The following is a 15,418-nucleotide window of genomic DNA, read 5'->3' as shown; positions in this document are numbered from 1 at the left end:
AATCTTGCTGGGGAGGAAGGGGAGGAGGGAGAGAAAACCTAAGTGTTTATTCTATGTAAGTCACTGAGCTGCTAATCAATGGGAATTCAAATGCAACAGCTTCTGCCTTCAAGAAGCTTATGGAGATCAGTAAATACAAGGTAATTCAAAAGTGACAAGAGCTCTAACAACAGACCTATGAGTTCACTGGCAGAAGACTCTGCAAGTCTGAGTCTCACAGGGCTGCCTAATGTACTGGGGACATTCAGTGACATGTCCAGGGTCACCAAGCTAGTAGAGCTCAGAGATGGTTCACCAAAGTAAAACCCAGTTTTCTTCTCTCCACTATGCCACACTGGTTTCCAATTGAAGGGACTAGAAAAGAGAAAAGGGGAATATACCTGAACTAATGTTGGGGTAGATCTCAGCAAACCTTGGGTCTCTATCCTGACCAAAAAGGCTGTCGGACTTCTCCAGGGACTTGCTGTGCTCTGGACCTGTGGCTGACCCAGGCTGGACAGAGACCTAGGGAAAGTAAGGAGACAGAGATGTGAATTCTACCTGAGACTGCCTTATTTCAGGGTCCTTTAATCTAACTAGTATGATATTCTTTAAGATGGGAACCTAAATACCCTTAATGTTCAGAATTAATAATTAGCATGATATGAGGGAAGGCCCCAGACACTGACAGGAATTCAGACAAGATAATAAATTCCAAAATGTCTTTGTTTTCCTAGTCTGTCCGATGAACTCTCCTCATTCATCATCATCTCCTCAGTCATTCATCTAAAGAATTAGAACAGTCATAAAGTCTCAATTCTTCAGAACTGAGTTTCAAGGCCCCTCTAACATGTGTGCCCACTCGAACCCTCCAGTTCCCCAGGCTGGCTCCCTGTGGCTAGCCCAGGACTTGTTCTATTTCTTGTCCACTGATGCCATGAACTCTCTTTCTTCCAAATGTTCTCATTTCTCTATGCCAAGTTATGTACTTCTACTCTTAACACTTTTCAAGTTCTACTTCAAATCTATGAAATTTTTCTGAACTCTACCTATCCAATCATTCTAATGCTTCCTAGGATGTTTTTACTGTATACATTTCTTACATCTGTATTAATACTTTTTGCTATATTTTCCTTACATGTAGTATAATTGTCCAGTCTCTCCCTATGAGGCTATAAACACTTCCAATAAACTACATTTTTATCTTTTCTAGGTATCCTCCTAAAGTGTTTAGTGTAGGGCATCCTCAGTGTGATTGCTGAATAACCAGGCCCCAGATTAAAAAGTCTGTAGAGGTCTGATCCCTCATCATGGCCAGCCTGTCCCACACCTCCACCCAAACTTGAAACCAGCACATGGATTCCAAATTCAGACCCTCATTACACTTATCTTGTAATAACTTTCACTGCTCTAATTCATGCTATGTACTCCTGCCACATTAATCTTCATAATGCACAGTTCAAACTTACATTACTCTTTTGTTAAAAACTCTTCAATGGTTCTGTTAAACATCAAATAAAATCCAGATTCCTTGGCCAAAACATTGAAAGCCCCTACAATCTAGCTCCGGGACCTTCCCGGTCAAACTGGAGGACTTCCTGCCCCTATTCACTGCTGCCATTTTCCCCCTTCCTGCTTTGTATATACCATCCCCTTTGTCTAGGTACTGCCCTCCCTTCCTAACTTCATCTGTTAAAAAATTTTATCTCATCTTCTTCTAGGCCCAACCCAAATGCTACCTTCTCTTCCCTTATCCCCTCAGTCAAAGATGACTTTATCTCCCTCCTTTGAACTTGCATAGGTATTCAGTATCTCTATTAATACATTTAACCATACTCTACTAGCTAATGCAGTATTGTGCATAAATGTCACACGTCCCCTACTAGTCTCCCCTACAAATCTCTCAAGAAACTAGTTCATCTTTATATCTCCATCGGTCCCTAGCACAATGTCCTGTAAAAATATTGCTAGTACTACTGTTAAATTTAATATATACTTCTAAAAAAAAGGAAGTCTATATGCAAAAAAGATTTCATATACACAATTTCATATACAAACCTCTTTTTTCTGTTCTTTGTACACTGAAATGTTCATGTTTGTTAATATTTGTCAGATTCATAACAAAAAAAGAAAATTTGGAAAAATAATGTCTTGTATATGGTGCTCAAAAAATATTTGTTGAATAAGTGAATACATTATTAAGAGAGGTCTGGCCCAAACAAAACAAAATCCATTGAAGGGGGCTCAGTCTTATAAATTATGTGTAAAGAGAGAAAACTGTGACTAATCCAATTAAATTCAACAAGCATTTACTAAAGCCCCTACTATGTGCAAGAGACTATGCTAGGATACAAAGAAAAACAGCTGCTACCCCCTCAAGTTGCTTATCTAGCCTACAGAGGGATACATGATTCAAAAAGACAATTAATATAGTCTAATTTGAAGTGGGAGAAAGCACTAGCCAGTTGGGAGTGTCAGAAAAGGCTTCCCACAGCAAATGGTAACTGAGTTGAGTCAGGAAGGAAGCTAAGGATTCTAAGAGGGAGAGGAGAAGAGGGAACTCATTTCAGGCTCAAGAGTCCTTTAAGGAAGGCTATGGCATAGAAAAGGAAAACAGCCACAACTAGATCATCTGTAATTAACAGGGATATTTGTGGAAGGTTGGAATATAATGAAACCGTATATACACTATAAAAACAAGAATCTTAGGAAACAAAACCCACCTCTAAATCTATGCCCCAAGTTCTTCTAATGATGATCTCAGCAACTCCAACCAGAATTCCTGGCCCTCACTAACTATGCAGCAAAGACTTCTGTCCCTAGACCAGAAGTACAAAAGAAACAGTATCTAATGACTGCCTGCTGCTCCCTCTGCACCTTCTTGGTGGAAGCGACCAACTGCCCATTGACCAACTTACCTGCGAATGATTATAGCTGGCCAATCCATCTCTTCCAGATACCACATCAAGCTCTGTTTGCTGTTGCTGCCTACAGAGCAAAAGAGACCAAATGAAAAACAAATGGTCTAAAGACCCTAGAAACTGAGGCCTAGAACCAGACCAACCTCCCCCATTTGAAATATGAAGAAACTAAGACCCTGAAATGGTCACAAGTCTATTCACCCAATTATCCTCGCCATTCACCTGGGTGCCAGCTGCCCCGGAGCCCATCTCCAGGGGCAGATTAGCTGCAGGGCCCAGCTGCGGCCTCTGGATTGAGTTGGACAGTGTGGGTCGTTGCTCTTGGTTGGAGTTCCTGGAAAATATTTTGTGGTAGAGAAGGGGTAGGTAAAGGGATAGAAAAAGAGAGAGAGAAATCTATGTTTGCTCATAAATCTCTGTATGTTAATTATTTAGTGAAAATACCTATCAGATGCCTGTTCCTACTGATGGACTTTACCCACAGATGGGGCAACACAGAAATCACATGGACAAACAAGAACACAACACACAGCTTTACAGCCAATAAATACCTGCCTAACCCTTTTTCCTTTCAGTGCTTTGTTAGAAAATTTTCTGTTGACTTCGTGTGTCTCAATTCTCTCTCCTAAGTAAGCTCTTTGAAGCAAGGAACCATTGTCTTTTCTGTAGCATGTTAACTAAATACCTAAGATAATGCCATCAGCCCCTGCACTCAATTTCCTGCCTTTCCCATTCTTGCTGTTTTCTGAGCCCTACAATGCAGAAGGACGTGAAACACTGGATTTCCTTTTTGTATCCATATTTTTCTTTGTCCAAAGCCCAAGGGTAGATTGGATGTGATATTAAGAAAGTCTCCTGTAAGATAGTTCTCAGAAACCTTTAACCCTGGACTAATGGACTTTTTATTCCTGTTCAATAACAGATTAAAAATGAGACACTATTAGTTCACATCTTGTTCAACTTCAATGATGGGCAGGACAAACCTGTATGATCTTGACGACACTAAGTACCTGACTGTGCTCCCTACCTCCAGTATAAACAAAAATGTTTCTTTATTCCAGTCTAGAAGTAGAACTTGCTGCATGAAATCTACTCTATGCCTGGTCAGTGGAACACTGTCCTCAAGAGATTCTTCTCACACTAAATCGAAAACTAAGGAACAAAAGACTCCAGAATTTCACAAAGGCCAAAAATCTTGTTTATTCTATGGGGTTAATTCTTCTTGACATTCTCCTCCACTCTACTCCCATGGATGATTTGTCAATTGGCACATACACCAAAATACGGTAGGTCTATAATACCCTTCAAAGCGGCCACCAAAACAGACTGGCGGGAGAAGAACATGGATAGAAAACAGTTGAGGTTTGAAAAACCATTTGGGCCAGAATGGTGAATCTACAGATATACTACTACACATAAACACGAGAGGAGGGAGGAGAAGACAATACTGAGCCAGGTAAAGTCACCTGCTAAGAAGAAACAACTAGGGGCAGCTAGGTAGCACAGCAGATAAAGCTCCTGCCACAGAGTCAGGAGGACCCGAGTTCAAATCCAGCCTTAGACACTTGAAAACTTATTAGCTGTGTGACCCTGGGCAAGTCACTTAACCCCGACTGCCTCACCAAAAAACCCCCCAAAAAACATCTAAAACTTGAGACAAATGCTATAAATGCTGTCACTGTGTAAGTGTCTACTAGGGAAGAGTAAAAGTGATTCATCTGCTACTCCACAGCAACTGGTTTGACACCCAGGATGGTGATCACCCATCTCTTCACTGTTCAAAATTTCTACAGAACAGTTTCTCTCCCACCTAGATCCATCACTAACAACAGCCTCTGGCTATAGATAATGGGAGTATGAAGACTGGAAGCAAACCCACAGGAGTCACGCTGCCAAAACCGGAGTATGCCACAGCAGGAGCAGAAGGTAGTACTGGCCTTACGGGTCTGAAGAGACCTCAGTTTGAATTCCATCACTGAGATTTAATAGTTGTGTGACCATCAACAAGTCCTCTAACCCCTCTGAATTTAGTTTCCTCATCTATAAATTAAGGAAAACCTACAGTACCTGATTCACTAGCCTGCTGTAAGGATCAAATGAAATAACATATGCTTCATAAATTTCAGCTGTTAACTGTTTAGTGAACTGAACTCAAACACTGAGACTTTCTCTGCTACTGCTGTCCCCATTATTGTCAAACCAAGACAACATGCATTTATTATGTGCCTGGAAGCAATGCAAGCACCTGACTCCTTGCCCCTGCCCAGGGTGCATAGCAAGCCTCTCCCTCTGCAATGAGAAATGAATCCCTAAAAATTATATTCCAGCACTTACCCTCATGCCCCTACCAAAAGTGTCATCTCTGTAACTGGTGTGATGTTGAGGCATCAGCAGAAGGAGAAACTATATCCGCATCTCTTAGTCACATAGTCTAACTCCCCGGCCAAAAATAAAGGCACCAGAAAGAAATGGCAAAACATGCCCCCCCAAAAGATTATAAATTTAAGGAGGAAAGAAAGGTGAGAAAAGCCATAGTTCCAGGCACCTGGATCTTTCTGGAACCAGTCACCAATACCTGTGTAATGTTACCCATGGAAACACAGAGCAAACCGTAGTAACCTTGACTCCAGTGATTCCAAGTCAGTAAAGTCAAGCGAAGGAAGAAGGGAAGCACCTCAGGGTTCATCTGTCCTTGGTTACACAAAGTGGATTAGAAATTATTTAACTTTCCTTCATAAATCCTTGGATTAGCTGACCCTGATCTCAGATTAGTATTTACAATGCTGGTTTATTACTCAATCTAGCCTTAAAGGTGAGGCCAAAGAGGTAGATTAGACGGAAAAAGAAAAGCAGGCAAGTTAGAAGAAAAAAGAACCTAAGGAAAAGAAGACAAGATGGAAGGAAGGAATCAAAGACTGGTGAGACAGGACTAGTCTGGTCTGGGGGAAGTGTACGTGAAAATAGGGTCTGGGGTAGGTGATGCAGGAAGGAGAGTGAGGCAGTCAAAGTGATTAAAAAGAAAAAGAATCATTCCTAGAAATAACTGAAAAATAAAATTGAGATAAGTATCCTCCTCTTCAGTGCCTGTAACTGGAATTATGACTATAGGTAACAGCAGAAAGAGAAACTGTTCATTTTTCCTATTTCCACATTTTGACTCCCTGGCCAAAACAAAGTATCAGAGAAAGACAGTGAAACATGCCATGTTCTGTTAAAGCTCCCTCTAACTGAAATAAATCCAGACTTCCTGTCTCACCCAATGGCCCCAAATACTGCAGAGAACAGAAAGGTGAAGATTCAAAGTTGAGTGTTCTTCAATATTGCTTGGGGTAGGAGGGAGGGAGGAGAAAAGGAGGGGGAGGGCTTAGCCCTGGGTTAATCTGGAGGGGCCAGGTGCACCAGAAATGCCCTCGGTGGTACCTACTTCACGCTGGTGTTGGTACAGATGATGTACTCAATCTCATCTGAGTAGGGGTTCTGGAAGGTAAAGGAGCTGGTTCTCATCCAGAGCCACTCATGGTTCTTGGACCGGAACCGGAACATGACAGACAGAACCTGGCCTTTTAATTTCACCACCTGGAAGAGTTTTTATCGTGTCAGTGGGACCCCAACCAAAGAAAATGGGCTGAACAAACACACTGCCCCATAGCCCCAAACCCAGTCCCACTTCTGTTCTAGATATACCAGGCCCTGTCTGTATTAATCTGCACTGCGAATATTATAATCCAGCTCAATAAGCATTTATCAAGTGCCTACTATGTGCAAGGCACCATTCTCAATGTTGGGGATACACATTATAAAAAAAATCCCTGCCCTCCAGGAATTTACATTGCATAAGGGTGATAGAACATATAAACAAACAGGTATATACCTACTATGAGAAAGGAGAGGGCAGCAACAAGTAGGAGATCAGGAAAGGCTTCCTGCAGGAGATGGCATCTGGGCCGAGTGTTGGAAGAAGTTAAAGATTCGCTTTAGAATCCGCCACCTCCTACAGAAAGCCTCCCGGTGGGGATGGAGGAGATACCAGGAACAGGGGCCAGCACATGTGCAAGCAGAGAAGCAGAGATGGAATGCTGTTTCAGGAAATAGCAAGGAAGGCAGTCTGACCAGAACATAAGAGTGTGAAAGAAGGCTAGAAAGGCAGGCTGGAGCCAGACGACAAAGAGCTTGGCGAGCTTCCCCTTGGTCGTGGAAGCCACTGAAGGCTCATGAGCAGGGGGGTGACCTGTGCTTCAAGATGATGTTGGCAGCTGTGTGGAGGACGGCTAGAGAAGGGAGGACTGGGGAGCCACGCATCCCACCATGAGGCTGCTGCAGTAATCTAGGCAAAGTGGTGATGGGGGAGGATGAGGGCCGATGAGTGCAGGGAAGGGAACAAACCTAAGACAGTGCTGCGTCAGTGTTCTTAAGTCTGTGAGGTGTTTGCATGCGTGCTACATTCCCGTTAGACTAGACACTCACGAAAGGGCAGTGCTCTGCACACAGGGGCCTTCAGTTCTGATGAATTAATGAGTCTAGCCTAAAGCCTTAAACACCAACACTGAAGATTTAGTGTGCCTTGAGAACATGAGGGGCTAAGCTAAATGAACTCTTGAGGGCCTATGCATACAGATTACACAACTAATAATGATGTATAGGTATTTTCTGGCTTTCAGCTCTTTGTTTCCCAACATAATCACATGCACGAGGACAAAACAAAGTCATTTTCTTTAAGGGAGGATAGCCAGACTAAAGCCTCCACAACTTTACAATGTTCTGCCTGTTCAAGACAGAACCACTAAGTAGCTGGAAAATATGGAAATAAACATAGTGTGTTTCTCTGCAAGGCCCCAAACTCCTAGATTATTACGTCTAGAGCCAAAAAAAGGAAGCAAATACTTTCGAAGGTAAGCAGGGAAAGGGCCTTGGTAAGCCCACTTAGCCTTGGAAAGCATATCAGCTCTCCAAAAGAAACAACAGAAGAAACCTAGCCCTTGTAGATGGTCTGGTATCCCAAACCTGAGAGCCTTAGGAACCTGGACATGGTTTACATTAAGCTAGTTGATTTTAACCTTCTGATACCAATGTGTTTCTGTTTGTAGAACAGAGAGACAAAAACTGTCAAAAATTCAGTTAAGTTTTGCAAGGAAAATTGCTCTAAAGCAACGGTAATTTTGGATTTACTTTCTGCTTTAAAAAACAATTGGAAGTGTATCTTTTCTAGCCAAAGAGTCAAAAGATGACCTCTTGTACGTCTCATCCATTCCATATCACAGAAACTCAGAGCTGGAGCTTCAGAGGCTACCTAGTCTGACCCATATGTACCACTAACCTCTTCTGCAACAAACCTGACAGATAGGCACCCAGCTTTAGCTTGAAAGTTTCTAGTAAGAAAGACTCACTATTTCCAGACAGCACTAATTGTTAACAAGCTGCTCTTTATATCCAGGCCAAATTTGCCTTTTGGTCACCACTTATTACTCCTACTTCTGCCCCTCTGGAACTAAGCAGAACAAATCTAAACTCTCTTCCACGAGAGAACCTTTCAAATACTTGTAGATAACTATTATTCTCCCCTCCACTCATTCCCCTCTTCATTAGAGATCTTTAGGACTTTGGTCAACTAACAACTAAGAGTAACTGAATATCAATGAAGGGTCGTTACATGGTTCAGTGGATAGAGCACCAGACCTGGAATAAGGAAGACTCATCTTTCTGAGTTCAAATCCTACCTTGGACACTTAATAGCAGTGTAACCCTGAGCAAATCACTTAAACTTGTTTGTCTTAGTTTCTTTATCTGTAAAATGAACTGCCAAGAAAACCACAAATGGGGTCACAAAGGACTGAACAACAGAATATCAATGAATGAATTATCAGAAATGTATCATCCTACCCAAAACAAGTAAAGTCTTCTTTGAGATTAGATCCAGGTAGAAAAATATGTATGCCTCTCCCTCCATTCCAAAGCCAAGCAGAGATGAAATGGGGATAATCTGTTATTTTAAATTATTTTATCCTAATCTTCTCCTTTATAAACACAAATGTCTGAGCTGAGTACACTGAACAAGTGAAATTATAAGTGCCTTGCACAAAGTAGGTGGCCCAATAAATAATTGTTCAATGAATGAATGAATGAATGAATGAGTGCCACAGCAATAAAGTCTATTCCAATCTGAATCGAAAGCCAGAATGAAAGGAATTACCTGTTGGAAACTGTCTCTTAGGAGCTGCTGGTCTTCATGATGGCAAAATTCCACAATATCTTTTCCCAATAGCTCCTAATTGAAGAAAGGAGAGTAAGGCTCTCTTTACCTAAAGCCTTAGAGTCATTTTGCTACCCTTTCCCCTTTAACTTGATCTGGGATTTGGGAACCTGATTTTTTATTTCCAGTTCCATCCTTAACTCCGTGTGGCTCTTGGGCAAAGTCCCTTACCTCTCAGGATCCCACTTTATACAAATAGGAAAAGTCATTTTATTCTTTTCTCCTCAGGTTAATCAGTGTAATTATATGTGAGGACTTGGCCAAATCCTCAACAAGTGTTTTCGGATGGATTATCCAGTGTATTACTCAGAGCTTTTACTTCCTTCTCCTCCTCTTCTACCTAGGTAACTGCCCTGTTTATCAGCACTTCTGCTGGAACAGGGAGAAAAGGGAAAGCCTAAACCCATTAGATTTAGGGATGGATCCCCAAGTTTCTAATGATACTAGAAGATGGATTCTTGACATTTTTGTCATGGACCCATGGGAAATCTGAGGAAGCCCAAGGAATTCTCAGAATGATTCTTAAATGCATAAAATGAAATACAAAAAAATCATGAAGGACCCTAAGTTAAGAACTCCTAGAACATCAGACCTTTCTCTGAGCTACTAAGGATATCTCTACTAAGCAAGAACTAGAATGTTTTCCACAGGCCCTATTGCTATGAATTTTATATTCAGGCTATTTTCACTTGGATAAGGGCCTTGAGGCTGCAGGTTCCCCACCCCTCAATGGATTTAGTTTAATTGACCTGATGAATGTAGGATTCTAGTAAGTACTGTAAACTGGCATCTAATTTCCTATTTTGTGAATTTTTGCCGTCTAGGAGTGATCTGATAAATCTGAATTAATCTATATGAGTATATGATCACAGCTATAATAAATATGAGAACAAGGATGTGAAAGTGTTTTGAAAAGTGAAAACCAGTATGTAAATACAAAGTAGCAATTATTAACGTTAATCACAATAACAGTAAACAGATGTGTGTGTGTGTCTGTGTGTGTGTGTGTATCAGGTTACCTTTGCTTGTTTCAGATGTTACATATGACTAATCTTAATACAAAGTTGGGACAAAAAAGAAAGCCAAAATGTCAGTTATGTCTTGTACTGAGCACCTCACCTGTGGCTGATAGCCCACAGTAGCTATGCAGCGATGGTCCACAAAAGTAAAGATACCCTCAGTGTTGTGACGAGAGATGAATTCTGTTGGCTGGCAGACATTACTCATGTCTGTGCAGTTGGGAGAACTGGTTACCTGAGAACCAAGAAAAAGCTAAGGAAAAAAGAATCTCACCGCCTAAGCCCTTCGAGGGAACCAAAACACATGTGTCCCTATCTCCCACATAATCATTTCTATAATGACTTTTCACAGGCCTTACATGCCCAGGGACAATAACCACTGACCATAAATAATTCATATTATCTGTGCCTCTATATGAAGAGAGAAGAATGACACAAATATAGTCAGGGAAAATGTAAAGTCTAACAAGGAAACTCCTTTTAAAAAATTTAAGGAAGGGGAAACCAGCCATTTATAATCCAAAAGCCCCCCCCCCCAAACTCCTTTCTGATAGAGTTAGGTTCTTCAATCCAATTAGAAAACTGAGGCCTACAATAACCAAGGAAATTGTCCAGCAATGCAGGTACAGGAAATCAGAAGCCCTAACTTCTAATTCTTTCCTCCAGTTAATCTTGCAGATATGAAAAAGAGAAGATGTACAGCTCTTCCCTAACACACGGGCCAGGAAACCAAAGTAGAGAAGGCAAACAGAGGGTCAAAATTACAAGGGAGCACATAAGGACAGAAGTGATACCCACCATGCTTTCCAGGGTCTGTTAAAGCCAAGAAGGTATCACAAATCCCCAAGAGTTAAATTAAATGTCCAAAGTTTTACATTTTTGTTTCTGTGGAGTCAGGTAATAAGACAGAACAGGAAAGGAGGAACGATGTATGCACAAGCTCAAAGCAGGAGGGGGAGGGGGAGAAAAATACTTTACACTTGCCTGCAATCGGCCAATGGCCACAAGGCAGAACTTGCTTCCTTGGCTAGCCTCTGGGTCATCATCTGGGAGCGAGACACCTATAGAAGGAGATAAAGTCAGAGTATATAGCAATATTAGCAAGAGTCAAGAGATGTCCTGCCCCAGCAGTGGCCTTAAAAATAAATAACACACCAAAAACCAAACAATGTCCAACCAAATACTTATTTCTATACCTTGGGAGGGTGGGGGAGTGGGGGTGGGTGGGTGGGTGGGAAGAGCCATACTCCTGTGTGGAAGAGGAAAATAGGGTAATCTCATTCCTTCCTCAGAGCTCTGATACTTTCTTTTTTTACCCAGAATAATAGCAATACCATTTCCCTAACCTGAAGACCAAACCAAAGCAGGAAGGAAAGACCTAAATACTTTGGATTGTAATTTGCACATTTATTACAAATTAAAATCCATTTTTAAGTGCAAATTTAAGCACTGCTGCCTAGAAACTAAATTTTTTTGTTTGTTTCATTTTACTTTCTCCTTTCAATAGACAAAAGGAAGCACCCAGACTCAGCAGGGGAAGGGCTGGAAGAATGGAAGAGGACAGTCTCAGGAATCCAGAATCTTTTGCCAGACCAGCTGGAAGAAGAGTTTTCTCCCTGACTACAGACCTAGCCAAGTTAGTCTGCTCTCCATCCCCTCTTTGACTTGCTCGATCCTGACGTCAAACCTGATATGAGGCACTCTGCCTACACATCCTTCCCACCAATCCAAGGCCTGCCTCTACTTCAAAGTTTGGAGACCCCCTACTTTGGAAAACTTTTTCTATAGGCTACCCTGAGCTCTCATTACTCCTTTATGTGCTTGGTGGACGTTCCTGTCAATTTACACTTAAGGATATACTGTATTTGCTCATATTTATTAGTGCTCATTCATGGTTAAAAGTAGATATACCCCCTATATGCTCTGTATGGCCCAGGAACTGAGACAGTATCGAGTCTTCTTTGGTCCTTCTCTGGTCCTCTGCAGAGTATAATACAATATGCTGCATACAATGAGTGAACAATAAACGTTCGTTCACTTTTTACCCTTTATGAAAAGTCATGCATACCTGCTGGGGGCCAGGCCTTGATGTAGCCTGTGCAGTGGACAACCACAAAGTGAGGCTCCCCTTCCTTCACAGAGCCAAGCCCATTCCTAGAGAAAATCATATATATATCTCAGGAGAAAACACAGCTTTAAAGACAGGCTTACTAGTGCACTGTACTGTCAATCAGTACAACAGTTGTGGAAAGCAATTTAGAATTATGCAAGTAAAGTTACTAAAATGCCCATACCCTTTGGCCCAGCAATTCCACTAACTAGGCTTATGCCCCAAGAAGGTTATTGATAAGAAAGCCTCCATAAAGACCAAAATATTTACAGAATCACTTTTTGTGGCAGAAAAGAACTGGAAACAAAGTAGATGCTCATCTATTAGGGAACGGCTAAACAAACTGTGAACATGAAATGATGACTATGATGAATACAAAATGATCTACTACAGAATGCAGGAAGAAGAGCTCAGAAGACAACATGCATAATGACTACAACAATGTAAACAGAAGAACCATAAAACAATTTTTTAAAAAAGAGAATGTTGCCAAATTACCAAAAACAAGCATAGCTCCAAAGAGTATCTAAAGAGATTTTTTTTTCCTTTGCAGAAATGGGAGGTTCACACGTGGAACACTGCTTATATTACGAAATGATTAGTTTTGCTGATTTTTTTCTATTTGTTATATGGGATGGCCCTCTGGGAGGGAGAAGGGGAATGGATACTAGAATAAATTCTGGTGATGTAAAATCAAAAGATAATCAAAATTTAAAAAATTTTTTTTACAAAGTCAAAAAAGAAAACCACCCTCATGAAACTTTATTTATGGGTCAATTTTTGGTTTTGCATGGCACATTTAACTTAAGGCTTTGAGTTATCTGACAAGATAATCAGTAGCCCTTTTCCACACCAAAGCAACTGATATACTATGCTCTCTTATTGCAGCAAGAAGAACTCATCTTAGGGAGACCTACACTCCTCCACACAAAACGTGTAGATTTCTTCCTGGGTAAGGGATACCCTGGAAATGGGTAACAAAGAGAAACAAACTATTGTGCTTTTTCCCCTGGAGAGTTGACAGGAAAACTATCTTTTCCAAGGCAGGGAAAAGAATATACTGATCTCTGCAGGACAGAGGCTACCCCAGACATTTGTGAAGCACTCTCTCTGGACATGATGACCTTCAAACTCACCTGCACCTGTTCCTCACATAGCTCAATCTGTTCATGGAACCTGGATCCACAGAGCTATTACCACACCTGCCCAATGGAAAAAAGAAAGTTTAGGCTGACCAATGTAAGAGCTTCCCGTGGCATCCATGAAGCTAACAGACCAGCGACAACTGGTCTTCAGAGCAGAAGATAAAGTAGTTTGGGAATTACACTGCTTTCTTTAAGAAATGAGGCTTTTAACAAAAAGAGAAAGATAGAAAACACCACTGATATCTGAATTCCAGACAAAAACATACTATATATCACTTGTCAAAAATGGGAACAGGAGTCTACAGACTGACTGCTTACATCTTTAATGCATGATTTTATTGTTCCTACCACTAAGTGTTTGCATTAGACATTTTCACGGCCTAGGACACTGTACTCCCTACCAAGCTCTGATTCTCATCCTCCTTCAAAGTTCTGCTTAATATTCACCTCCTCCAGGAGAGTTTTACTGATTAACCCTACTCAAATCTCATAATTCTTTATTCCACATAATCTCAACAGTTTACACACAGTTTTGCACATTACTGGCTCATTTCTACCATGTTTCCCCCATTAGAGTCAGCATTTATATAACATTTTAGGATTTACAAAGCACTTTACAAATACTATCTCAATTTTATCCTTACAACAACCCTAGATGGTAGTTGCTATTATTATCCTCATTGTGCAGAAGAAACTGAAGCACAGAGAAGTTAAGGCCTTTGTCCAGGGTCACACAAGCCCTATCTGAGACAAAATTTAAACTCAGGTTAAAATTCCTGATTCTATTTCCAACATTCTATCCACTGATAGGATCCACCTACCTGCTACTATTAAACTGTAAGCTTCCTGAGGTTACGAGTGACCTCTCTTGTCTCAATGTCATCTAACAATGTCTAGAATAGTACTCAAAAATATACTGTTTATATATTTAGGAACCCCACATTTCTCATAAAGTTGCAATCACTGAAACAGAATGATCAATTGTGAGTGCACATATGTTGGGAAAAGTATGGAGTCAGGATGACCTGGATTCGAAACCTGAATCAACAATACTAATTATGAGACTATGAGTAAGTCACTTGGGCCTGTTTCCTTATTTGCAAAATGAAAATATCATCTATAGCTCCTACCTCAAAAAGTTGTTTTAAGACTCAAATAAGATAATATATACAAAATGTTTTACCAACTTTAAACTGCTACATAAATGTTAGCTGTTACTGTTATTAGTATTACCGTTATTATTATTGTTGATGCCTTACCCCTCTGGGTTTAAAGAAATGAATTTAAATCAATCAATGTTTTTTGGAGTTTAAGGCCTCTGATACCTGATTAAGAAATTAAGTACTCTACTCAATGCTGAGTTCTTCCTAAATAAAACCACACCAACTTTCCACTTACCTCATCCGGCAGATAAATGACCTCCTTGAACCCATACACATCCTCATGGAAGACTGCTGACCCTCCTTCTTTACTGTCCCAGTCTTCAGGTCCAAAATTCGACCTGGAAGGAGGGGAAAAAAAGCAGCTTGGAGTGAACTGCTTTGTGGAAAAGAAAAAGATAAAAATGTAGAGGAATGGATTAAGAGATACATGGAAACAAAGGCAGAAAGACATTTGCAGCCCTAACCAATTTTTAGCAATAGCATAAGTTTGGGATTTGGCACTGATCTAAGAAACTTCTCACTTCTTTCCTGTCTCTGTCTAATGCTTTCAGTATTAATGGAAATGGACGGCCCTGACCATCACACTGGGCCCCCGCTATATGGGAAGGAGTCTATGAGGAGTGGGAAAGTGAATGTCTAGCACACTCAACCATCAATTACACATATACAGACTATGTATGATAAATTTTTAATCTTAGGCAGGCTCTCATCTGGCACATAATATTTAAGCTTAATAAAAATCAATCAACAAGCAATTACTAAGTACCTATGTGCCACTTTATTAGAAAGACAAACTTAACCACAACCAGAAACTTTAAAGGACAAGTATTTCTG

General features: G+C 40.7%; 1 protein-coding gene across 1 annotated transcript in view; it reads right to left on the bottom strand.

The window, feature by feature from the left end:
- ARNT (aryl hydrocarbon receptor nuclear translocator) overlaps positions 1 to 15,418 on the bottom strand; it is a 49,398-nt gene that overhangs the window by 5,707 nt on the left and 28,273 nt on the right. The window contains 11 exon segments of the mRNA XM_021004640.2: positions 381 to 504; positions 2,898 to 2,967; positions 3,123 to 3,139; positions 3,141 to 3,234; positions 6,325 to 6,476; positions 9,088 to 9,162; positions 10,267 to 10,401; positions 11,151 to 11,227; positions 12,235 to 12,320; positions 13,413 to 13,478; positions 14,820 to 14,922. Of these exon segments, the coding sequence (XP_020860299.1) occupies positions 381 to 504; positions 2,898 to 2,967; positions 3,123 to 3,139; positions 3,141 to 3,234; positions 6,325 to 6,476; positions 9,088 to 9,162; positions 10,267 to 10,401; positions 11,151 to 11,227; positions 12,235 to 12,320; positions 13,413 to 13,478; positions 14,820 to 14,922 (999 nt within the window).

Source organism: Phascolarctos cinereus, unplaced genomic scaffold (genome assembly GCF_003287225.1).
Source record: "Phascolarctos cinereus isolate Bilbo 61053 unplaced genomic scaffold, phaCin_HiC Scaffold_5;HRSCAF=322, whole genome shotgun sequence".
Lineage (NCBI taxonomy): Eukaryota > Metazoa > Chordata > Mammalia > Diprotodontia > Phascolarctidae > Phascolarctos > Phascolarctos cinereus.
The sequence above is the reverse complement of the archived record's forward strand: the minus strand, read 5'-3'. Positions and strand labels throughout refer to the sequence as shown.